The sequence below is a fragment of the Sorex fumeus genome, unplaced genomic scaffold (assembly GCF_029834395.1).
Source record: "Sorex fumeus unplaced genomic scaffold, SorFum_2.1 ptg000129l, whole genome shotgun sequence".
NCBI lineage: Eukaryota > Metazoa > Chordata > Mammalia > Eulipotyphla > Soricidae > Sorex > Sorex fumeus.
In genome coordinates, this window is record NW_026606186.1 from 1,655,287 (window position 1) to 1,680,966 (window position 25,680).

Sequence of the window (25,680 nt, forward strand, 5' to 3'; positions counted from 1 at the left end):
ATATCTGTACATGTACATGATCAGTAAATATGTTTTATCTAGGTAGAGTTTTCACTATCATTAGGCTCATTTGTAATTGCAATGAGTCTGAGAAAACAGACTCAGTTTTTCTTTTTATTGTTAGACTTATATTAAAATTTTTATATTAGAATCAGTATAGGTGAGTGCCATTTTTAACAAGAAATACGTAATAATATTTACAGAAAAAATTTATTTGGTCAGTATATTCAGCACTACATTGTTATATATAATAGATAAGTGGCAAGATTTCACAAAAGTATGAAAATCCATAGTGGTTTCCCATGCCAAATTACCATTGGCATAATTAAAAAATATAAAATTGTAAACATATTCTATCATTATACAAGGAATTCATTTTGGAGAAATTAAAGTAAAAGAAGAGAATGTCTTTGATTAGAGAATACATATTATATGTAGAGCAATTTTAACCAGTCTTTTGGATAAGCATAAGTAAAGTTAAAATTTAAATGTAAATGAACAATTTCTTTCTGACACATGGTTGTACAATTATTCTTTGGTTCTATAACTTGATAAATATTAAATGGAGGTGGCCTATATATATACACAATGTAGGAACATTTAAACATCTTTTGAATTTGTTACAAATTTAAAATCCTTATACTTTGAATTAATTACTTATTATAATAATCATATCTTGATACAATTAGTAGCTTTCAGAGAGTTATTTAGTTCACTGCAATGAATCTTCTTAGTTTGAAGTAAATTTTAGCAGACTTCTTTACTCATAGGTCATCATATTTTAGGATTTTAAAGTTTTATCTATCTACAAAGTGTCCAATTTTGACTTGCTCAATACTTCTTAATTTTGAAAAAGTTTTATGAACTTTTAAACAGAAAATATTTATTTCAAGATATTAAGACATTTTCTTCATGTATTTTTTAATAGCATTTATTACTTCCTTATTTCTTAGGCTATAAATAAAAGGATTCAATAAAGGAATTATTAGGGTATAAAAAATTGCTATGGGTATATCGTTATCCCCATTTGTAAGTGAACTTGGGCGAATGTACATAGATAAAAGAGAACCATAGAACATTGAGACAGAGACAAAATGGGAAGCACAAGTGGATAAGGCTTTGCCTTTTCCTTGTTTGGATTTCATTCTGAAAATAGTAAAAAGGATGCAGAGGTAAGATATCACTACTATTGTAATAGTGAATGTTTGAACAAACCCTGAAAAGATAAATATCATTAGTTCATTAATGTAAGGGTCAGTACAAGAGAGTCTGTATAATGGAAGAACATCACAAAAAAAGTGATAAATTTGATTAGACTTACAGAAAGTTAACCTAAATAGAAACGCTACATGAATTAAGGGATGCACATGACCAGCAATATAGGCCCCTGTGGTCATTTGAATACAGAGCTTCTTTGTCATTTTTGTATGATAATGCAGTGGGCTACAGATGGCTACATAGCGATCATAGGCCATTGCAGCAAGGAGAAAGCAGTCTGCAGTTTCGGCAAGGCAGAGAAAATAAAATTGTGCCATGCATTCATACAGGGTTATCAGTCTGTCTCTAGAAAAGAAATTCTCTAACATCTTGGGGGTAATGGCACAGGAGCAACAGGAATCCATTAGAGCAAGGTTGCCCAGAAAGATGTACATTGGCGTGTGAAGATGACGCTCAATTAGAATCAGTACCACTAGGCCAAGATTCCCCACCATAGTGATTAGATAGATGGTAAGGAATATTAAAAACAAAAAGGTCTTCAGCTCTGGGTGATCCGTAAATCCTATGAGGATAAATTCAGTTGTCAAGTTATCCTTGGTCATCTCTGTCTTCTCTGTTGAGATAACAATTGTGGAGAAAAAAGATTGCAATTGGTACAGTATAATTTTCATCCATAACACCACCCTTTTACCATACATGAAGGTGCTTCCTTAAGTTGATCTTAGTCTCTTGAATATAGGCACCCAGCCTATAAGAGACTTCTAAAATATTGCTTTTATAGCCTTCTATGTAAAATCCAGTATTACAAAAAGTACTCACATTTTAAGACCAGATGCTTGAAGTAGGAAAGGTTTCCCTGGATGAGCTTTTGCAAATATTGTGTACAAATCTAGGATGACATATTTGGTTTAAATTTGTTAATTAATGGCAATAATTTTTGTTTTTTAATTAAAGTTCTGTATAAGTAAAAATATACATGTATATATGTCATTTTGCAGTGTGCAAAAAGTTTTTGTTTTTGCAATTGAGTGGGTGCTTGAAAATAGCGTATGAAATCTATCTTAAATTCATCTTTTTAAATTTTTTGAATATTGTTAGGATTAAGGAGATAAAACTATGCCCTACCTGCTGAACTATCTCTCCAGTCTCTAACTTAGACTTCTTTTTTTTTTAAATTTTTATTAATGAAACACCATGAGGTACAGTTATAGACTTACAAATTTTGTGCTTGGGTTTTAGTTATATAATGATTAAATACCCATTCCTCCATCAGTGCCCTTTCCCCACCTCCAATGCTCCCACTATCCCTCCCACCGCCCCCACCCCACCATCCTACCCCACCCCTGTGGCAGGGCATTCCCTTTTGTTCTCTCTCTCCTTTTTGGGTGCTGTGGTTTGCAAAAGAGGCATTGAGTGGCATTTGTGTTCGGTCTATGCAGTGGTTTTAGGAAAGCAGCGTTTTGATGGAAATAGTGATTCCTTCCTTTCCTACATCCACCTGAATGCTTAGAATGGGTAAATATCTTTTTAGTATTCTGTCAGCGATCCTCTTTGTCTACTGCAAATTGAGACTATTTTGAAAAATTTGTAGCACTGTAGTACTGTAGCACTGTCCTCCCATTGTTCATCGATTTGCTTCCGAGGGCCCAGTAATGTCTCCGTTGTGAGACTTGTTGATACTACGTTTGGCATATCGATTAGGTCATGGGTAGCTTTCCAGGCTTTGCTGTGCAGCCGAGACACTCTCAGTAGCTTGCCGGGCTCTCTGAGAAGGGAGGAGGAATCGAACCCTGGTCGGCCCAGTTGGCAGTGTGTAAGGCAAATGTTCCAACTGTATATATACTATATATTTAAGGATATATATTTTATTTTCTTAGAGTAAAATTTGGGAAGCAACCCAAATGTTATATATATATGAAAACTATGAAGAATTTGTAAAAGAAATAATTTAAAACTCATTATTTGTTTAGCTTTGAGGCCACAGCCAGTGGTGCTCAGGGCTGACTCCTGGCTCTGCTCAGGGATCACTCCTGGCAGGCTCAGGGGATCATGTGGGGTGTCAGGGATCATAACTCTGTCTGCAGGCCGTGTGTGTGGCAAGTACCCTACCCACTGTATTATCACTACAGCCCCATTAAACTCATAAACTCATTATTTAAAAATGTAATATCCAAAATATTTAAAATACTCACACAACCCAATAGTAAAAGCTAATGTCATTAAAAATGGAAAGAGGAACTGGATAGCTATTTTCTTTCTTTCTTTTTTTAATATTTAGATAAAACAATTTATTACAACTCCTATAAGACTCTAAAATAAATATTCCCCCAGTATTCTTATTAAAGATGCACTGTACTGTCCTCATGTTGTTCATCCATTCTCTTGAGCAGGCACTAGTAACATCATTGTGAGATTTGTTGTTACTGTTTTTGGCACATCGAATACATCACAGGTAGCTTGCTAGGCTTTGCCATGTGGGCAAGATACTCTTGGTAGCTTGCTGGGCTCTCCGAGAGGGGAGGAGGAATTGAACCCAGCTCAGCAGCATGGAAGGCAAATGCCCTACCTGCTGTGCTATCACTCGTTATTATATATAAAAATTTATATTTAATATTCTATTTAGAGTGAAACATTTTAAAATCTTGGTTACCAAATTATGTTGACAAACATTCATTTTTTTTTACTTGTGCAATTTGGTATTAAGAAATAATTCCTACTCTCAGGTAAAAAAGCAATTCTACAACTTCTTCTACACATTTTAAGAGTTTTTTTTTGGTGACTTTTTTTTTATTAGTGAAACACCATATGGTACAGTTGTAGACTGGATAGTTATTTTCTAAGGAACATATGCAAATGACCAAACACATAAAAAATTTCCCAGCATCATTAAGGAAATCAAATCAGAATGATACGGAGATTTCATCGCAAACATTTTAAAATCACTATAATCAAGAAGGAAAAAATGATTGGTGACTAAGTAAACGGTAAGTGAGCCCTGTGCACCATGTAGGAATGTAAATAGGTTTAGTTACTATAGGGGAAGAAAAGTAGCACTGTAGCACTGTTCTCACGTCGTTCATCGATTTGTTTGAGCAGGCACCAGTAACGTCTCACAATAAATTGTGAGACTTGTTGTTACTGATTTTAGCATACTGAATATGTCACGGGTAGTTTGCCATGCTTTGCCGAGCAGGCGAGATACTCTCAGTAGCTTGCCGGGCTCTCTGAGAGGGGTGAAGGAATCGAACCCAGGTCGTCCGCGTGCAAGGCAAACGCCCTACCTGCTATGCTTGAGTCATAGGGAAAAAACAGATTACAAAATAATTAAAATAAAGTTAACTAACATTTCATGGTATGCATGCAATATAAATTGAAACACTCTCAAAAATATATTTGTACTTCTATGTCTATTGGAGATGGTTCACAATAGCTAAGGTATAAAAAAAACAAAATGACTCTCAAAAGATTATTAATGATGATCATGGTAATGATACTTAGATATAAATCATATAACCAGCCGTGTAGATAATAATGTAAATAAATGAAATGATCTCTTTTGTGATAATACGCAAGTAGCTTGAGGACATTATGCAAGTGAGATAAGCGGGAGACAGACTAAATGGCAACTATCAGACACTGAAAGTGTGGAGAAAATGGCAGAGATGCAATTTAACAATGCAAGGTTGCCTCTGATAGGGGAAGAAACCTGGAGAGGTAATACACAGCATAATGTATATAGACTATATTGTGTTATACTCATCAGGCTTGCTCATACTAAAACTTAATTATTCCCACACAAAAAAGGAAAGGATCTGTTGTGAGTGATTGCCAACACTGAATGACTGTAATATTAAAGTATGTGACTGTTTCATCAATATGCTATATGTATTATATGTATGATGTCAAATACATTTCAATACTTGTCAATAGAAACATATTTCAATGAAAGTTTAGGTATCATTTAACTAAAATACTCTGCTAATGTTTTGTTGTTTCCTGAGATTTTCTGAAGTATATCAAAGTAGGCTGTAGCACTGTCGCACTGTTGTCCCGTGACTTTGCTCAAGTGGGCACCAGTAACGTCTCCATTGTGAGACTTGTTGTTACTGTTTTTGGCATATGGAACATGTCACGGGTGGTGTGCCAGGCTTTGCCGTGTGGGCGGGATACTCTCGGTAGCTTGCCGGGCTCTCCGAGAGAGGCGGAGGAATCAAACCCAGGTTAGCCGTGTTCAAGGCAAATGCCCTATCTGCTGTGCTGTCACTCTGGCCCATCAAAGTAGACTAAAGCCATTAAATAAAAATAAATTCATTTTCACTTTAGTTTCTAATATGTAGAAAAAAGAAAATCTTTTTGAAATTTTATTTTATCTACTTTGGAAAATTTCCTTTTGGGGATCATACTCATAGTCCAGTGCTACAGTGTTTGCTTTGCATGTATGAGGCCCTAGTAACAATTCTAGCACAGCAAAAAAATAAATAAAATAAAAATAAATAAAATTCTGTACTTCATAATTATTAAGTGATTAATTAGGCTATATGCATAATTAGACTACTTTGTATAAATATAAAATTTGATGATCAAAAGGTTTATTTTAAATAAAATAGATCAAAATAAAAGCACTGGCTGAATATTTTATAGATTTTTTTATTTTATAAAATTATTAGTCACTATATTTCACTGAGTGAGACATACATATATTTCAGAGTGTGAATCTGATGTATTTAAGAAAATTAATTTGTGTCCTTACCTATGTATTTTAAAATTCAGCCTTAAAATCAGGAAATATCAGCAGTGACTATAGTATGGCATAGGATTTTCCCATGCATTTATTATAAAGATAACTAAGTTAATGTTATGAAGAAATAAATTTCTAAATAATTCTGATAATTAAGTATTTGTGGATGACAATATTAAAAATAAGAATAAAATGGAATATTTTCCTTACCTAGATTTCACTGAGGAGAATTTTATAAGACCTCAATATTTGCTCTATGATGTTGGGTCTCACAGAATTGCAATAAATAAAGCTTTGTCTTTAAAACATTTGGGATTATAAGAATGAGTATCTAGAGGACTACTAATAGGTCAGTATCATTAATTATGTTTTTTTCAAGGCAAAGCTAAACTTTTTTGTCAGATGCTAAAGGGATTTTCCTTTGAGGACATCAGTGGATTTCTTTGGGGAGATTCAGTCTTCAAAAATATGAGGACCAGGTAATGCTAATTAAAGATATACTGTGAGACATGGTCAATGAAAATGCCCTTCATTAAAGTCACTGAGTTCAACTCGTGATCATCATATTGATATTTATGTGACCGAACCGTTTTTTGAATTCTGTACACGTTTCTGAAAAAAAATTATTAGAATAAAGTAGAATTAGTAGAATAGAACTGTTTGACCTAACTGGATTAATACAATTGAAAGATTAATTTAGTTCATGAACAATAATTAGAATTATTATTGCTGAATCACCATAGTGACACAAATGTTGTAGTGTACTAGGACTGTGTAGCATCTCCAAATTTCACAGTCTACTTCCCAATAGGAACACAGAAGATTAAAACTTGAAAGTTACACAGAAGCCCCCTAAGCTCAATGATCAAAAACAAAGCTTGAAGTGGATAATAGTTTAGTGGTAGCAATGTAGTAAAAACTTTCAAGTGAAAATATACAGAAAAAATACACAAAATTTAAAATGTTAAAATATGTCATAATATAAGAAACTATATAAAAATATTTATAAAGGAGTTGATGTGCTATTCTTAATCAAAATTATAAAATCAATGCCAAAGTTTTAAATTTATTTAAGAAATAATTTAGTATTTTGACAAATGCATGATCAGCATTAGCATCCATGCTGACACTCTACAAGCTTAACAACCCAAAAGATAAACAGAAAAACTAGCCTTTAAAAATATAAGAGAGAGCGAGAGGGGCTGGAGTGAGAGGGGCTGGAGCGATAGCACAGTGGGTAAGGTGTTTGCCTTGCATGCAGCCAACCTGAGTTCGATTCCCAGCATCCCATATGGTCCCCCTAGCACCGCCAGGATTTATTCCTGAGTGCAGAGCTAGGAGTAACCTCTGAGTATCGCCAGGTGTGATGATAAAAAGCCAAAAAATAATAAATAAATAAATAAAAATAAGAGAGTGGGTGGGGGAATAAAAAATATAAAAGAAAGTTTGATTAGCCATTTTGTACTAATCCAAACTAACCGCTTAGAGCATGATCACTGCAGTTAAACTACAAGATTTAAACTGATGAAGCCACTTACAACCTTGATTTATTTAGTTTAATTAAGTGAAGAAAAATAAATGTACTTCATTTCCCTTCGCTATAGTTCACAGCATGAGTAACAGGGTTGTAGCGACTGCATGCTTGATTTGAGCCACATCTTTGTTGGGGTGCTTACACATTGTTGTGGCTTGCTGGATGCTGCACAGTTTGCTATGGCATCTGGTATCCCAACAGCAGAGCTACTGGGCTCACACTTAGACATATGGGGAGGTCTGGGAAATAAAACAAAAAATCTAAGTAGCCTAAGATTCAAGATAGGCACTTTTGCCACTGAGCCTTTTCCAGGCCAAAAAGAGTAAATGTTGAAGAAGCAGCTTTGAAAGCGTATGGGGAACATTATTGTAGTTTTGAGAAATACAGTGAAACGATGAAGGTTTCAAATAAAAATGAATATTATATGTCCAAGATGAAGTTTGCATGAGGCTAAACAGTTAAACACAGAATGTCAATTTTTAAGAAAAACTATTCATGAGTTTTTATTTGCTTTCATGTTTATTGATAATATGTATGCCATAAAGTTCTAGACAAGCATTCAAACTTCAGGAGGAATTTGAGGAGCAGTTGATGTCAGTTAAGCTAACTTTTTTCTAAAATTTTCTTCGTGATTGGTGATGACATCAAGATATAAAGACATGAAGAGAAGTATGACGGTTTAACTGTGGATTGGGTTTGTCAAAAGGAAAAATATTTTTTCATCCTAGAAGAAACTGGATTTATAAAAGATAAGTAGAATTAATGATTGTAATGTGACATATAAAGTAGTCATTTTATTTATTTATTTATTCAGGGACTGGACCTGTCAGTAGCTAGACAGTTACACCCTCCAACTGCCGTGTAACCCCCACAACGGCCAGGATCCAGAGATTATCACAACAAGCTCCCGGGAGCGCGCGACCACATTTGCGGCCGCGCGACTATTTATTTACTTTTCTCTAAGTTTTCAGGATACCTTTAAATATCCCACCCGCACGGCAGAGCCTGGCAAGCTATCCGTGGTCTATGCCAAATAGACCAAATTGATATGCTAAATCCAGTAATAAATGGATCTCATTCCCCTAACCCTGAATATGGCAGAGTCGAGAAGGATATGGAAGGAAAGGCTGATAAAATACCAAGGCAGAAATAGGCTGCCAAAACGAAGAAAAACAAAAATTATTGTCTGTACTTTTAATGCTTGTACGCTGGCATCTGTTGCATCCATTGAAGACCTTATGGTACAAGCGCGAAAGATCAAGTAAGACATCATTGGTCTGACCGAAACGAGAAGACATCAATCACATCATGCTGTTTTCAACACTGGAGAAGAACTGTTCCTTGGAACATGTGATAAAAGAGGCGTCGGTGGAGTCGGTATCCTTGTCAACACAAACTTAGCCACGAGCATTGATTCATTTGAATGCCTAACAACCCGAAATCAGACGATTACACTTGAATAGCTGTGGCTCACTACCGGCAGTTTCTATCTTTGTTGTCTATGCACCAACATCCAGTTATGGTGAAAGAGAAACTGTGAAATTCTACATGGAGCTGGAGAAGTTCTATAAAGAAGATCACACCTTCTACAAGATCATTGTCGGTGATTTTAATGCCAAGATAGGACCAAGAAGATCAGTCGATGAACTCCACATCGGGACCCATGACCTGGAATGGAACGAACAGCGTGACAGACTGTCTGAGTTCATCATGTCAACCAAAACCTTCCATGGTAACTCACAGTTCCAAAAGGCTGAATCTAAATGCTGGACATGGGAGTCTCCCGATGGACGGTTCCATAATGAAATAGACCACATCATATTCAATCGGCGGTTTTGCCTAACCGATGTTGCTGTTGTCCCAAAATTCCAAACGGGATCAGACCACCGTCTTCTTCGTGCAAAATTCTACCTCACAGAACGAGGAGAAAAAAATGCAAGGTTTAAGAAGAGGACTCCCAGAACAACCACCAACTGGGAGCTCTTTGGCTCTGTTGCGGCAACATGGGAAGATGCTGTCATTGACAACATTGATGAGGAATACGATTGAGTGATTCAGCACTTCCATGATTGTGCGAGGAATGCCAAGAGAGAGATAACCACAAAAAACCGCCTTTCTTCGAACACTCTTGAACTTATTCGCCAACCTGGCTTGGCACATGCCTCAGGCAACCACAAGTGAACATCCAAACTGGCAAAACACTGCAGAGAAGACATCAAGGATGACCTCAAAAACAGGAGAGCAGCAGTACTGGTAGATGTGGCAGAAGCTGGGAAAAGCATTCGTAATGCCCGCCTGTCCTTCACCAACTACAAGACCAAGATGACTCCATCCGACATCCTGATGGATCTATCACATCTTCCAGAAGGGCAATGGAGAAGATTATTCATGACTTCTACTCAGATCTCATTAATAGCCACGTCCACTTGCCCACATACCACATACCACATGATGGATATATCGTTCCCAATGTTCTCCCTTCTGAAATCCAACATGCCATCTCGTTGGTAAAGAAACAAAGAGCACCTGGCCCAGACAAGATCAGACCTGAACACCTGAAGAACTTACCATCAGTACTCATCAATACATTGGCTCGGCTCTTCACACGCTACCTGTCTGAATGCAAGGTTCCATCCCAATGGAAAACCAGCAGGACTGTACTACTATACAAGAAGGGAGACATCCACGACATTGGCAATTATCGCCCAATCTGCCTATTGTCTGTCGTCTACAAACTGTTCACTCGAGTCATCCTGAATAGGATTAGCAGAACACTAGATGAAGGACAACCATGTGAACAAGCTGGATTCCGAAAAGGATTCAGTACCATCGACCATATTCACACGATTACTAAGCTCATTGAGGTTTCTCGGGAGTTCAAGATGCCACTCTGTCTAACGTTCATTGATTTAAAGAAGGCCTTTGATTCTGTTGGGACAGAAGCGGTCATCTCTAAATATTATTACCTTTCTTACTGTATATGCAAATATTAGAATTTAAGATAATAATATTTAGAGATATTTAATGCTGAATATGATGTGTTTTTATATTTCAATTATTAGAATTTTATTTCATTTTTATTATGTTATTATATTCACTTGTATCACTTGTATCACTTGTCATCCCGTTGTTCATCGATTTTCTCGAGCAGGCACCAGTAACGTCTCCATTCGTCCCTGTCGTGTGCTAGTATAGTCCAATGGCATCTGCTTGCTCCCAGAATCCAAAGAGCATCAAACTGTTCCTGCAGGGTCTTGACGAAGAAGTCTGACCATCTCATAGGTGGGCGGTCAGGCATTCTTTTGACATCTTGTGGAATCTAGTTGGTAATGACTTTAGTCCAGCGGTTGTTTCCAATTCGCATTACATGTCTGGCCAATCTGATTTTCGACACCTTGGCAAGCAAAGGCAGCGTCTTTGATCCTTGATCATTGAGGAGTGACTTGGCACCAGAATTGCAGAACAGGAGGAAGAGAGCAGCGTGGAACGCCTTCAAGAGCGTTGAAGAAGTTGTTAAAAGGACGAAGAACCTCTGGCTTTTTGACAGAGTTTCTTTTTAACGCCACCATTCTTCCTGCATTACCATATGCCTCAGAGACCTGGACCCTACGAAAACAAGTTGAGAAAGCTATTCAGATTTCCCAAAGAGGAATCGAAGGAGCTATGCTTGGAGTATCATGCATGTCATTATATTACCAGGATCAATTATTAAAAACCTGAGTATCCACAAATTGGTGAGCTAAAAATATATATTTTATACATCTATCTATGTACTTGTCATTTAGTGCTTCTCTACAGATTAATTTTGGAGGGCCACTGGAGCACTTGTCCTCCCATTGTTCATTGATTTGCTCGATTGGGCTCCCGTAACGCTCTATTGTGAGACTTGTTGTTACTGTTTTTGGCATATCAAATACATCACAGGCAGCTTGCCAGGCTTTGCCATGCAGGCTGAATACTCTCAGTAGCTTGCCAGGCTCTCTGAGAGGGGTGGAGGAATTGAACCTGGGTCAGCCACATGCAAGGCAAATGCCCTACCCGCTATGCTATCGCTCTGGCCCTTTGGAGGGCCACAGGTTATTTTATTTAGGTCCATATTAATTCTACTTACCATCCAAATCTAGCTCAGAAAATAATTATTTTGGAGCTAGAGTGATAGTGCAGTGGGTAGGGCATTTGCTTTGCACATGGCCGACCCAGGTTCTATTCCCAGCATCCTATATGGGTCCCCCAAGGACCGCCAGAAGTTAATTCCTGAGTGCAAAGGTAGGAGGGAGTTACCCCATGTGCATCGCTGGGTGTGACCCAAAAAGCAAATATATATATATATATATATATATATATATATATATCAGGGTTGTTTGCTGGTGCAAGTAAGCGTTATCAATAAGTTAATCTCAGGACACCGTTTTAAATATTTATTTTTAAATGATTTTGACAAAGCATTGAAGAAGCAGAATTTCAGATATGTAACCCAAGTAGCTCTAGAAATTATACTTAGCGTTAAAACTTCTAATTCTTTCTTAGTGAAGCATGTTAGTTTTTATAAAATGAAACTTATTTAGGAATATGTGAAGGGAGAGAAAGAGAGGACATACACGTTTGAGAGAGAACACGGGCTTCTACAGAGTGGAAAAAGCAAGTAAGAAGAGACATAGAGATAAGCAAGCAAAGTTTGTGTTCAAGGGAGAACATGGTCTTGAAGAGCAAGTTAAAAACTTTTCATTCTAAACTCTAATAATCATAAATTGTAGGCTATAATTTTAAACTGTCAGGATGGAATTTTAGGGATCTGAGCTATAAAAAATAGAATACTCTAGTAGATGTTTCTGGGCTGGAGCGATAGCACAGCAGGTAAAGTGTTTTCCTTGCAGGCGGCTGACCCGGGTTCAACTCCTCTGCCCTTCTCGGTAAGCCCAGCAAACTACTGAGAGTATCTTGCCTGCATGGCAAAACCTGGTAAGCTCCCTGAGACATATTTGATATGCCAAAAAAACAGTAACAACAAGTCTCACAATTTGTTGTGAGACGTTACTGGTGCCCGCTTGAACAAATTGATGAACAATGGGAGGACAGTGCTACAGTGCTACAGTAGATGGTTCTTGTACATCAGAGCAAACAGAAAAACGCCCTTGTATCCTAGGATATAAAACAAGTAGATATCCACATGAAATAAATGAATACATAAATATTATATTGTCTCTGAAGTTTTTATTTTCAATTTGTTTTCATTATTCTCATATTTCTGCATTATACCTGTACATCAGATATTTACTGGTAAATCAGTGTCAATCTCAAGGAACGCAAAAAACTAGTTAGTCCTATTTGATGTGTCAATAAGAAAAGCACTTCCCCTTCTTATTGTGGAAGAGAGCCAAATGATACTGTGAAAAATTTGATAATCTGTTATCAAACTAGTATGACAATTTTGGAAAATTGAGTCATAGCATATAGATTCTACTCACAGATACGTTCTTTGACTCTTTCTTTAGGAAAGAATGATATGGATGAGATTTTTAAAAATCTCCAAAATTTCTGTAAGAGAATAAAACTACTTGCTATGAAAATTCTAAAATATTCTTATATATATAGGCATTAGTCTAAATGGATCAAATTCCTCATAAAACCAGAGAGAGAACTTGACGAAATATTCCCTTGGGCTCTGAAACTCTGGCAGGCAAGTTAGGGCATTGGTATGACATCGAAGCTGGTGTGTCATCCACAAAGTAGGAGGGCAAGTAGCTTTTCATCACACTTCCCTTTTACCAGATCACAACTGGAGTCAACAAAGCAGGAAAAATACACATCCCTGGAAAAATAACTATAAATATTTTTATGAGTGTACAATATAATGTACTTTCAGTTGCTCCAAACTATTTTCCTATTCAAAATATTTCTCTGTCGCTATAGCAACAAGGTATTCCACCATTAGAAATATTGAGATATACATGGTAAAAAGATTTGATCTTTTATATGAAATTAGCAAGTAAAAACATGACTGAGAGTTCATGTGTTATTCATAGACTCAAAAATGAAATGTGTTATGATCCCATATTAAAGACAAATGATTTGCTTTGTGTGTGTCGGGGGAGGGAGGATTTTCCATGTGTGTATATTCAAAATAATGATAAAACCACATAGATGGGAAACTCCTAAATGAAAAACTGTGACAAGGGTATGTAAATGAGTAAATGGCTTTGTACAGCTGAATCTGACCTTTCAAACATTTATCCCTTTAGATGTAGATCCCAGCCTTTTTCTTATCATACTTATTAGCCTTGATACATTTCTCATTACCTTGAGCAATTAAAGCTTTCAGGAAAGCAACACAAAACAGAGAGCAGTAGATAATAAAGGTGTAATATATATGCACAATGGAATATTAGGCAGCTGCAAGGAATGATGAAATTGTGCAACTTGCTGTAACTTGAATAGAACTAGAAGATATGTTTAGTAAAGAAAGTTAGAAGAAAAGGATGTTTAGAGGATCCTCCCAGGAGGGAAGATGCATGTTGAAAGTAGACTATGGACTGAACATGTTTGCACTCAAAGCCTCTTTTGCAGACCAGAACACCCAAAAGGAGAGAGAGAACATAATGGATCGCCCTTCCACAGAGGCAGGGTGGGATGGGAGGGATGGGGGTGGGAGGGATATTATCCATGGTGGTGGAAAATGGGCACTGATGGAGGGATGGGTAATTGATCATTGTATAATCTAAACCCAAGCACAAAAAATTGTAAATCAACAACAAAAAAAGCAAAACATTGTATTTGAGATCAACACTGTTCTGTGCATTAATAAAAAACATAAATTATCTATTAAAAAAAAAGAAAGAAGAAATAAAGATATCAGATGATCTCACTTATTTCTCTGGTATGTAGAAGAGGACAAAGGAACTTAAGTTATCAAAGGTGGGGGTATATTTAGATTTCCCTGGCCCTAGATTGTAGAAATGAAAAAAACAGGGAAGGAATGAAAGAAACAGAGGGGGTAGAAAAAAGAAGCAGATGGGGGATAACAGAGGCAGAGGCCAGGGTCTTGAGACACTTCAATGGTGAAAAGGTGAGGTGTGTGTGTATATCTAAATGACAGAGACAAAAACACAGATACAAGCATGAGACCCTAACTACAGCAATCACACTTAAAAAGTGTCTTTTAAGGAGACAGGCTGGGGAGTGGGAGGGAACCTGGGCACATTGGTGGAAGGAAGTTGGCACAGGTAGTAAGATTGCTGTTGGAATAATGCATATCCGATACTTAATTATGAACAACTTTGTACATCACGGCGGCTTAATAAAAATATAGGAGTTAGAAAATAAAGAAAATTACTTGCATTTTTAAGGCACCCACATTCCAAATTACTTTCATGAGAATTTGTATCTCTAGGGCATTTTCAAAAGTATGGAAAGAAAGGGTAGGGGACAAAAGTTTGACCCGATGAAGTGCTTAAAAACTAAAATAAGAAAAGGTGGAGGAAAAAGTGTAAAAAATGTAGAATTAAGATCTTGAAAGTTTGGATGTTAACATGGAAATAGCATCTCCAAGGTGAAATTTGGTATCTTACTTGTGAGAACAAATTTAATAGCACTATTGCCAGTTATTTAGTAGGAAACAGTACAGGAGGATGAGATACAAATCTAGGAAGCCATTATGTTCTGATAAGGCTTCAAAATCCAGATAAGGTCCCCAGTATGAAGTTTCTAGAAGATAATGGACATCCTGAGGTTACCAGGTTTCACAAAAAGAAGCCGAACTAAAAGTGAAAGGAAGAATGCCCTTACAAGTTTACAAACAAAGACTTTGTTTTGTTTTGGGGCCACACTCAGCAATAGTAGGGGTTGCTTCAGGCTCTGCTCCAGGCTCTGCACTCAGGAACTACTCCTGGTCGTGCTCAGGGTACCACATGGGGTGTCAGAGATTGAACCTCAGTTGGCCACGTGCAAGGCAAGTGCCCTATCCGCTGTACTATCTCTCTAGTCCCTCTACTTAGTTTTATGTTCAGCATCATTATTATTATATTTATTGTAGTTTAGGTAACATGATTGCAATAGTGCTAAATTTAATGACCTTGAATTACATAGTTATTACAGTTCACCACCATCAAAAATTCCCAAGACCTTCCCACTGATGACTTAATATCATTCCCAATCCATGCTCACTATCCCCAACTTCCTTCTCCTTCTGGTTTAGCAATCTGAGTTTTGTACTTCTAGGCGAAAGATCTGTCATTGTTCAGTGCTGAACTAGGAATGCGATTCTTCAAAGTAGACATCACCTTCTCTCAATCTTATTTGGCAAAAGAAACAAATGCAAGACTAGAACCTCTCATGATAAGAATTCTTGGAAAAATATGTTACGAGCACTCGAGGGATGATATCTCTGGCATTATTTCCTCAGTGTCCTCTTGGTTCCTGCTTGTCATTGTCTCCTCCAATATCACAGTTTGAAGGAACTTCCATTGCTCCAATGTAGACTCCTTATTCCCTTGTCATTTCGGTGTCTATGTATCTTTTTGTTCTAGACTCTCAGCTTTTTAATTTAATACATGCCAATGGAATTTATTGCTTTTTCTTTAAATAGTTTTGGTCTGTTTTTGTTTTTTTTTCCTACTTTTTCTTTTTTATTGAATCACCATGAATTAATAAATTGCAAAGATAATTATGACTGAATTTCAGGTTTGTACTATTCCAACACCAATCTCTTCACCAGTGCCCTCTCCCCTCCATCAGTTTCCCCAGCTTTCCTTCTAGACTGAGCCTGCTACTGTGCCTTCCCTACACAGAGGCACTCTTCCCCTCCCCCGTTGTCCTAGCCTTTCTTTCCCTAATTTATCCCCCTCACCCTGTCCCAGTGCCAAGCTTCCTACTGAAGACCTGTTCTCCTGTTCTCCATTTCTATTGCCATTGGGCGTTTGATATTCCCCTGTGAGGTTTCCTTATGTCCCATATATGAGTTTAACTAATATTTGCACTTATTTTAAGTGATTTTGGGAGGGAAGTTATCTTATTTTATTATCTCCTGTTCTCTTTCTTCATAGTTTTCTTGTGCAGCTTTCTCTGAGGTTGCATATCAGCTTGATTTGTTCAAACTTGATTTGTTCTTACACTCAGCCATGATGTTTGTTCACACTCCTTCAGCTGTGGTGCTTGTACACATTCTTGAAGTGTTCTCTGAGGGTTACTGTGGCTCTTACACATGTGTTTCCTGAGAAAGCCACTCCTAGTCATGGTGTTAGGTTGTCCAAATTTTCCTCTTTTTAAAGAATTTTAGACTGTATGTTGTATATTGTGTATTTTGAGTGTCTGGATTCTATTATATTCTCTGAATATAAATATTCATAACTACTTTATATTTCAATAAAATTGTTTGCATTTTCTTCCCAAAAAGCTAATTATTGAAGAACTAGAGGCAGAGGTATTAGATAAACAAATTAATGTATCATAAGAGGAAGTTCACTCATGTCTTCAGTAATATTAATAAATATAACCTTTCAGAGAAGTTACAAATAGTGTTTATTCTTGAAATGGTTAATTCATCATGAGTAGCAGAAGATAGTATCAGGAATGTGGAGTGTAGGGCCGATTCTTAGTTGGTATGAAGAAGTTAAAAGTAAAAAAAAAAAAAAACAACAGTCAAAGAACCCAGTTTGAAGCTACTGATATTGTTCAGGTGTGAGAGATGGCAGCATGGATTTGTGTGAAAAAATATAAATGGAGGGGAATTTGGACACATTTAAGAAATATTCAGAAAGGCTGGATTGATAGAACAGCGGGTAGGGCATTTGCCTTGCACGCGGCCTACCTGGGTTCGATTTCCAACATCTCATATTGTCCCCTGAGCACCACCAGGACTAATTCCTGAGTACATGAGGCAGGAGTAATCCCTGTACATTGCCAGGTGTGACCCAAAAAGAAAAAAAAGAAAAAAAATTCAGAGATGGAGGAAGTCAAGCAAACATTGCTAACTGGGAAAATTGAAGCTGCTTTTTTTCTTTTTTGTACCATGCTGAATTTGAGAGAAGCAAAATTAAATGTTCAAATAATAATGTACTGTTTAGCAGTAAGATACATGAATCTTGAGATAAGGGAATCAATCAAAAGTAGAAATAAATATTCTGAATTATCTTCATATTACTCTTAAAAGACATAAAATAGAATAACATAAAATAAATAAAATAATATTTTATTATTTTAGACTCTGGCAAAGTCAAAAGAATCACCCACTATCATAAAAATACTATTTAGTTTAACTTCTAAAAATGTTCCTCATGCCAAGAATTGAAGTGTAGGAACTAGGACTTTTTTGAGTTTTATTTGTATGATATGTTTTGGTTTTGGCTTTGGGTCACACCTGGCAGGTGGTCCGGGCTTACTCCTGGCTCTGCACTTAGGGATCACTCCTGGTGAGATCAGGGGTTCATGTGTGGTGCTGGGGATTGAACACAGCTTGGCTGTATATGCAAGGCAAACACCCTACCCCTGAACTATTTCTCCAGCTAAGACTCTCATGCTTTTCTTGTACAAAATATGTAGGCTAAAGATAAACCCCTCTATTTTTCACATGCATGCAAGTGTATGATTGCATACAACATAAAAAGACGTAAATTGGATCAATGAGATAGTTGCAAAGATTGGAAGTATTTTTGCATGTATTTGAGCCCAAGTTTTATCTCTAGCATTGCACAACCAAGGTAGCTCTGGGTGTTCCTAGAACCTTGAGCCTGAAAAGCAGCCCTTGTCAAGCTGAGCACTGAATAATTTTACCTGCACAGCCCTGAAGAGTATCCAGGGTGGGGGATGAATGGGGATACCCCTTAAGCACTTTCTGAGAGATCCACTCTCTCCCAAAAAAGAGGCATAAGAAAACTGTAAGTGATGATTTAGTTAATCATTATTTTTAGAACTACTGTTAGCCAAGAAAAGTAAAAATTTAATTCACTGCACAACATCATAAAATCCCAACTGAGCAAAATATTTATGCATAAAATTTCATATGTTAAAGAGCAAATTTACATAGCAACTGTAAGCAACAAAAATGAAACATACATTAAAGGTAAAAGGTAAAGGCCCTCCCGTTGTTCATCGATTTGCTTGAGCGGGCCCAGTAACGTCTCCATTGGAGACTTTGTTGTTACTGTGTTTGGCATATCGAATACGTCATGGGGAGCTTGCCAGGCTCTGCCGTGCGGGCGAGATACTCTCGGTAGCTTGCCAGGCTCTCCGAGAGGGGCAGAGGAATCGAACTCGGGTCGGCCATGTTGACTGTGTGCAAGGCAAACTTCCTACCGCTGTGCTATCGCTCCAGCTGCCTATAAAATGTCTCTGAATGAGAGAAGACATAAATGTAAATGCCAGTGGAAGGGATAAATAATTAAGCAAATGATCTCAGTATTCACTGAGTATTTCCTCACTGATTGGTGATGGTCTGCTTTTAATGGAAGCTTATAGTTGAATAATCCTATTTTTCACATTGATAGATCTACTGATTCTTGATTTAAAATAAAATTTGGGGCCCATAAAGATAATGCAGAGGTCAATACATGCTTGCCTTACATGTTGCTATCTAGTAGTGACCCTGGATTCACTGGTTATTGCACCACCCAAAACATCCAGAAAAAAATAAAATTGTTTTTTACTTTGAACGTTAACAGGTTTTTTAAAATATAATAAACCACATGTTTGTCTTATCATTTATTAGAAGAAAATTGAAGTAACATGAAAAACAATTGAAACACATACAATGATTTAAACCAATGTTACCCTAACAAAAATATTTTAAAAATTGAAAGAAAACGTACATATGTAGCAAAAGTTTTAGGATTATTTGCCTGGTTACTGCAAAATACTTCTTAGGTGATTATTTGAGTTAAATTAATGTATGGATTGTTTTAGGAGAACCAAGTCAAATAAAGTTAATCTTTCATTCATGTCATGAGCTAAACAGATTCCTGGAAGAATCTAGAGTTAGAGCAAAAATTTAAATTAAAAGAAAATGAGGAGGAGGAAAACAAGGAGAAAGAAGGGGAGTACTGGTGGAAAGGGGTAAAATTTATTAATAGTAAATCTCAGATTAAGAAAAGAAGCAAAAAACCAAGCAAAAAAAGCAAAAGAGACAAAAATAGTAATTATTAAATATGAGACTACACGTTTAAATGCAAATAATTATAAATAACACAAATATTAAGATAAGGCTAACACACAGAAATAACTTGCCATAAATAGTTGCAACATTTTAGTATGTTTACTCTAACAAAGATACATATTTATGTATATAAATTTTTAAAAAGCAATAGGATAAAGAAAAATGAATAGGTAATTTATAGAAATAAAATAAATATATAAATATGAATATATTTCACTAAACAAAATAAAAATTGCTTCATCAATATGTTTTTAAATATTTAAGTATAATTTATGTACATTTCTATGTTGTAGTCCCTAATCATGATATGATTTATACCTTCCAAAGTTAGGAAATTTACTCATGCCTCAGGTTAATATAGATTTTATTCTACAGAAGTAATTTCTTATAATTTACTCTTAGTTCTACAAAATGTATATGTTAATCTGTATGGTTTTGTGTATTCTTAATCTATTTTATTCCAAATTATTGGAGTCTTAACAAATCGTATTACTTAATTTCTTTACTTGTGAACATTTTTATTGAGGTACTGGTATTTACAATATTTTAATTATTCTTTTCATGAATGGACATATCATTCTAACACCATCCCCATCACAAGCATGCCCATTTTCCTCCAGTCATGTCCCAAGATTCCCCCTGACACCTCCCTTTTAATGTAAATTCAGTTCTGTAGTCAAAACCTTCAGTTCTGATAACTTTGACAATTTGTTATTCCCTTACTATGCCAAATGAATCTACTTTAATGAAAAATATATGCATGGATTACTACAATTTTTGCTGCTAATTTCTCTTCCCTCACACCAAACTAATCTCCATGTTTTCTGAATAAAGTTATTTCCTTGTTCTGCTAGGGCATTTATGCATTTTAAACACTCTACATAAAATTAAATAAGATATTTTCCATTTACTAGGTATAAATAAGCAAGTCTATCCAATATTTAAGCATTTCATTTTAGATGCTATGCTGATTTACTGAGGTTTGAAGCAATAATCTCAGACAATTCCACAGGAGCTGGCAATGATAGTGATCATTGAGTTTACTACAATTTTCTTAGGTAATTACAGAATTTGAATTATGATTTTCAAGATAACTTTTGAACTTTCATGTCTTTTAACAAACCATATAGAGAATTGGGGTTAGCATTTGATATAGGCATGCATTTTTTTCTATTTCTCTTATCTATGAAAAAGTTTACAAAACTAAAGTCAGTTTTTTCTTAGAGGTTGAAGTTTAAGATTAAAATTTTTTATAGTTTTCTTCAGAACATTTATCACCTCCTTATTTCTCAGACTATAGATAAAGGGGTTTAATAAGGGAATTACTATTGTATAGAAAATTGCCACTGGTATGTCTTTATTCCCTTCTTCAAATGGTCGAATATACATGAGAAGACAAACGTAGAATATTGAGACAGACAGAAAGTGGGATGCACAAGTAGAAAGTGCTTTACCTCTTCCTTCTTTAGATTTCATTTTGAAAACTGTGAAAAGTATGCAAATATAAGAGATCAAGACAGTGGCAATGGTAAAAATTTGAATTGGCATTGAAAAGATGTATATCATTAGTTCATTGAGGAAAGGATCTGTACAGGAGAGTCTATATAATGGAAGGATATCACAAAAAAAGTGGTCAATTTTATGAGACCTGCAGAAAGTTAACCTTAATAGAAACCCTACATGGATCATGGAATGCAGGTTACTAGCTATGAAGGTACCTATAGTCATCTGAATGCAGAGTTTCTTTGACATCATGGTGTGGTACTGCAGTGGGCTGCATATGGCCACATAGCGATCATAGGCCATGGCGGCAAGGAGAAAGCAATCTGCAGTTTCAGCAACACATAGAAAATAAAATTGTGCCATGCATTCATACAGGGATATCATTCTATCCTTAGAAAAGAAGTTCTCTAACATCTTGGGGGTAATGGCACAGGAGCAACAGGAATCCATCAGAGCAAGGCTGCCTAGAAAGATGTACATTGGCGTGTGAAGATGATGATCTTTAAAAATCAGTGCCACCAGGCCAAGATTCCCCACCATAGTGATTATGTAAATAGCAAAGAACAACAAAAACAGAAGGATCTTCAGTGATGGGTTATCTGTAAATCCTATGAGAATAAACTCGGTCGTCAAGGAATAATTTTCTTTAGCCATTCCTGGCTTCTTGCCTGTGTTAGAAATAAGATTTCAAATTAGAAAAATAAGAAATTTGTAGAGACATGAGATTTTGAATTAGAGTGTGTCACCAAAAAAAGACATTCTTTCCTTTAGTTATACTACATTTCATGAAAACTAGCCTTCAAGTAGTATGTCAAGTCTGTCAGGACAAAAGTATCACTGTATACATAGGAATTGTTCAAATATTTGTTTGAATTTTCAGAACATAAATCATTTTATGTATCAATAATCCAATGCTGATATAAAAATTCCTGGCCAGAAAAAGTAATGTCTCATTTCTGAAAATGTAAGAAACATTTTTAGGGTGCTTCTTTCATTCAGGGAAAAATAAAATTTTAAATATTATCCTATGATTAATATGGTACTTGAAAATAAATAACTTCTTTAGACATTTTAAATAACTAATATTTTAAAACTTCGCAGAATCATAGGGGACTATTATTTATTTTTTTCCCTTTTTTGCTTGTTTATATTTTGTTTTCTTTTGGGGTTAAACACAAACTCAGGAAACCTTATTACAGTGTTCTGGATTAAGTCAGATTGACTTAAGCAAGACAAGTACTTTGCCTGCTATATGATCTTTTTAACCCCAGAATCACAATGACCTTTAAAATGGTTTCTATAGCTAACTCTCCTTTCTCAGATCAGTTTACCAAAGAATATTTATTTATTTATTTAATTTTATAACTTTACTAAGTCATCAGCTTAGTAACAGACATTCAATTTTCCAACACCAATCCCACTACCATTGCACTTTCCTACCACCATTATTTCCAATTTTCCCAACAACCCCTTAAGGCTGCCCCCATAGCAGGCCCTCAATAATTTATTTTATATTGCATGTTATACATAGTTTGTTATAAGGATGATGAAAAAAATGTTTCCTTAGAAAAAAGTTAGCAAAGATTGTTGTATTGAACTATGGAGCCTTTAAACCCTTATATGAGAGATCACTAAGATGTTACAGATTAAGCCTTGTGTGTGTTTATCTCTTGTTAGTCAAGATTGGTTGTCTTTTACATCCCGTTCTATTCAATCTGGTGTGCTAGTCCTGGTTTATCAGTGTTGTAGAGTTTGAGATGCTGCACTGCTGTGCACTCTAGGATGTCCAGAATTTTTAACAGGGTGATGCAGGTGGAGTTAAATTATTAACTGACTGATGGATTTGGGGGCATGTGTGTGATTGCTGGGGCTTCCAGAAGTACAGGGAGATGCTGGGAGGTAGCCCATCCCTGACTCTGAGAAAGTCTAGAGATTTTAGTCACAAAACCAACAAACTTGAATTTTCCAACAGGTTAATTTCTGGATGAGGCTCATCTGACCAGTGGAGTATAGCCAGGAACATGGAGGTGAGTGTGGAGAGTGGAGGTTTTTGGCTGTTTGAGCAAGTGCTGGGCTCACCTACCCACCCCAGGGTACCCCGTACGAATCTGCCTTGAATGGGGTCCAGGAGAAATTCTGCCCTGTCACAGAATATTTAAAGAAAACTTATTTGTTCATCAAGTTAGGGTAAGAATATAGAACAACTTTAGATTCTCTTAGTGAGTTAATTTGGATGACATTTTAATACTATTTTAACATATTTTATCAACTCCTATATTTTTATGTAGCATTGTTCTAAGAAGTTATGTTTAATTTTCCCTTTATCCTAGTATTTTCTGTCTCTAGTTTTAAGTCTCAATCTTATATCTCTAACATGATGAAGTTTAGTGACCAAGGTTCTATTCACAATGTTTATATTTATGACACATTTATATAATCCTAACTTGTAGTTACTCTCTCAAACTTCTCTACAATCCAATATTCTCATTTTTGTAAATCCTATGGAGAACCTACAATGATGAATTATTTATACCTACGAATATATTTTATTTTCTCCTAATATGCTCTACATAGTTATCAAAATTCAGTATCACCTAAATTTATTACATATTTATTCTAGTGTTGCAACCCTATTATTATAAGACACATGGATTTAAAGAACACAATAATCACTGTTTTCAGAAGTTGCTGAAATCTCAGTGTATTTTACCGACAAACATATTATTTTCAGATCATTTGGCTAATATATCTTTTAAGTTTCTTGTCTCAGTCTATGATGAATTTAATATTCTTTTTTATAATCAAACAAATAAAAAGTAAGTCCTTTATATTATAGGTCTACAAATTTTTAAATCTTCCAAAACTAAAATGTGGAAGCATTTAAATATTTAAAGATAATATTTTGATCATTTATTTAATAGTTTTGAGTGGTAAAACAACTAAAAAGATATAGAGCCTGATTTTGATTTTCACAATACTATTTTACACAGAAGCTATTAAATGAGAAAAATAAATAGTGGAAACTAATATTCCTTCTCCTAATGTGAAATATTTAAATGAATTAAAAATCAAAGTTATATTTTTTAAATTGCTTTATGGTCAGTATAGCTTACCTGTATATTTGCTGATTAAGACAGTACTTTTGATAGCAGAATGATTCACTGTTTTGTCTTCTGTTTTTCCACAATACCTTCAATTTAAAAACAAATCAATACAATAAATTGAATGAATGAAAAACCTTTAAAAGGCTTTAGTATTTTGAGGAATATGCATTTCTGCTTTTCTATACTTAGATAAAATAAATTAAAAATTCATTCATATTTTTAGTTCATTAACAAACATTTTATAGTGGCTGATTAGATTATTTATGTTATGTTTTTTGGAGACATTAGGAATAAAAATCCTTCTATTTATAATTTTTGATAATTTATCAAAATCCAGAACACTCTCTATCAATAGGTCAGTGACAATAATTATATTAGCCTGAGGGCAAAATTTAACTTTTCCATTGATTCTATAGGGATTAGTTTGTCATTGGCTTTAGGGTATTCTACAGACTGAACTTGAAAGACATGGTTTCAAATACAGGTAAACAAAAGAGCTTTAATTAAAGATCAAGGTCCTTTGAGATTTTGGAATTAAACCAAAGGGCCATCACATTAATTTGTTTAAAAATTTATTCTTCTTTTGCACACTTGAATTTTATCTTTCTTCTTTCCTCCTTTCTCTTTTCTTATTTCTTCCAGTTTGGGGGCCATACCCTGTAGAGCTCAGGGGTTACTTCTGGCTCTGTTTTCAGAGATCACTCCTTGTAGATCTTGGTGTTGTGGATTGAACCAGGTTGGCAAAGTATGAGGCAAATGTTTTTACCCCTGTTCTATCTCTCCAGCTTTCCTCCTGCTCTTTCATTCTCAACCTTTTTTTTTTAACCTGAAAACTATAGGTGATTTTTAAAACTATTGATTACTCAATAGAGAAAGTAGGATTTAAAGATTTGAAGAGAAGTTTGGATTCATGTAAGAGACAAAAATGTGCCATACTCAGCCAGGACTGCATTCTTCTCCTTCACTTCCTTTGATGAAAGTGACCAAATATATAGAGTCATCACCTGAAATTCTGATATATTTACTTCACTATGCATTGTAAGAAAAATTTTAAATTGGTTGTCTGTATTCATCCTTTTTTCTATTATTGGTATTCTTAAGGACTGAACATGGCTTTGGATCCTCTGGCAATCCAAACCAAATATTTGCCCATTACCTTGTATTCCAAGGGTTCTACAAACCAAGCTTATATCAACTATAAATTTATTTTCTACCATCCAATTGTTTTTTGTTGTTGTTGTATTCCCAGAATCCCATATTGTCCCCTGAGCACTGCCAGGAGTGATTCCTGAGTGCAGAGCAAGGAGTAACCCCTGTGCATCGTGGGGTGTGACCCAAAAAGCAAAAAAAAAAAAAACCGAAACAACAAAACAACAACAATGCCTAGCATAGCCTAGCACAAATATGTAATTGATACATTTTATTTACATTGTGATAATTT

The 25,680-nt window shown here is 35.5% G+C and overlaps 2 protein-coding genes across 2 annotated transcripts; both read right to left on the minus strand.

Annotated features, from left to right (window-relative positions):
- Window positions 1-896: 896 nt before the first annotated feature.
- LOC130045708 (olfactory receptor Olfr180-like) lies at window positions 897-1,820 on the minus strand. The gene has a single exon (XM_056138550.1). It carries the CDS (start codon window positions 1,818-1,820, stop codon window positions 897-899), a length of 924 nt encoding a protein of 307 aa, XP_055994525.1.
- Window positions 1,821-12,697: 10,877 nt separating this feature from the next.
- Window positions 12,698-21,789, minus strand: LOC130045828 (olfactory receptor Olfr180-like; the record flags this gene model as incomplete). The annotated part of the gene is made up of 2 exons (XM_056138713.1): window positions 20,880-21,789; window positions 12,698-12,714 (listed from the first exon to the last, which is right to left on the minus strand). Coding segments are annotated over exons 1-2 (927 nt in total), but the record flags the coding sequence as incomplete, so codon positions are not given.
- Window positions 21,790-25,680: the final 3,891 nt, after the last annotated feature.

Coding starts and splice junctions, on each gene's coding strand:
- LOC130045708 (XM_056138550.1), bottom strand. CDS start 1,820: ATGACCAAGGATAACTTGACAACTGAATTTATCCTCATAGGATTTACG.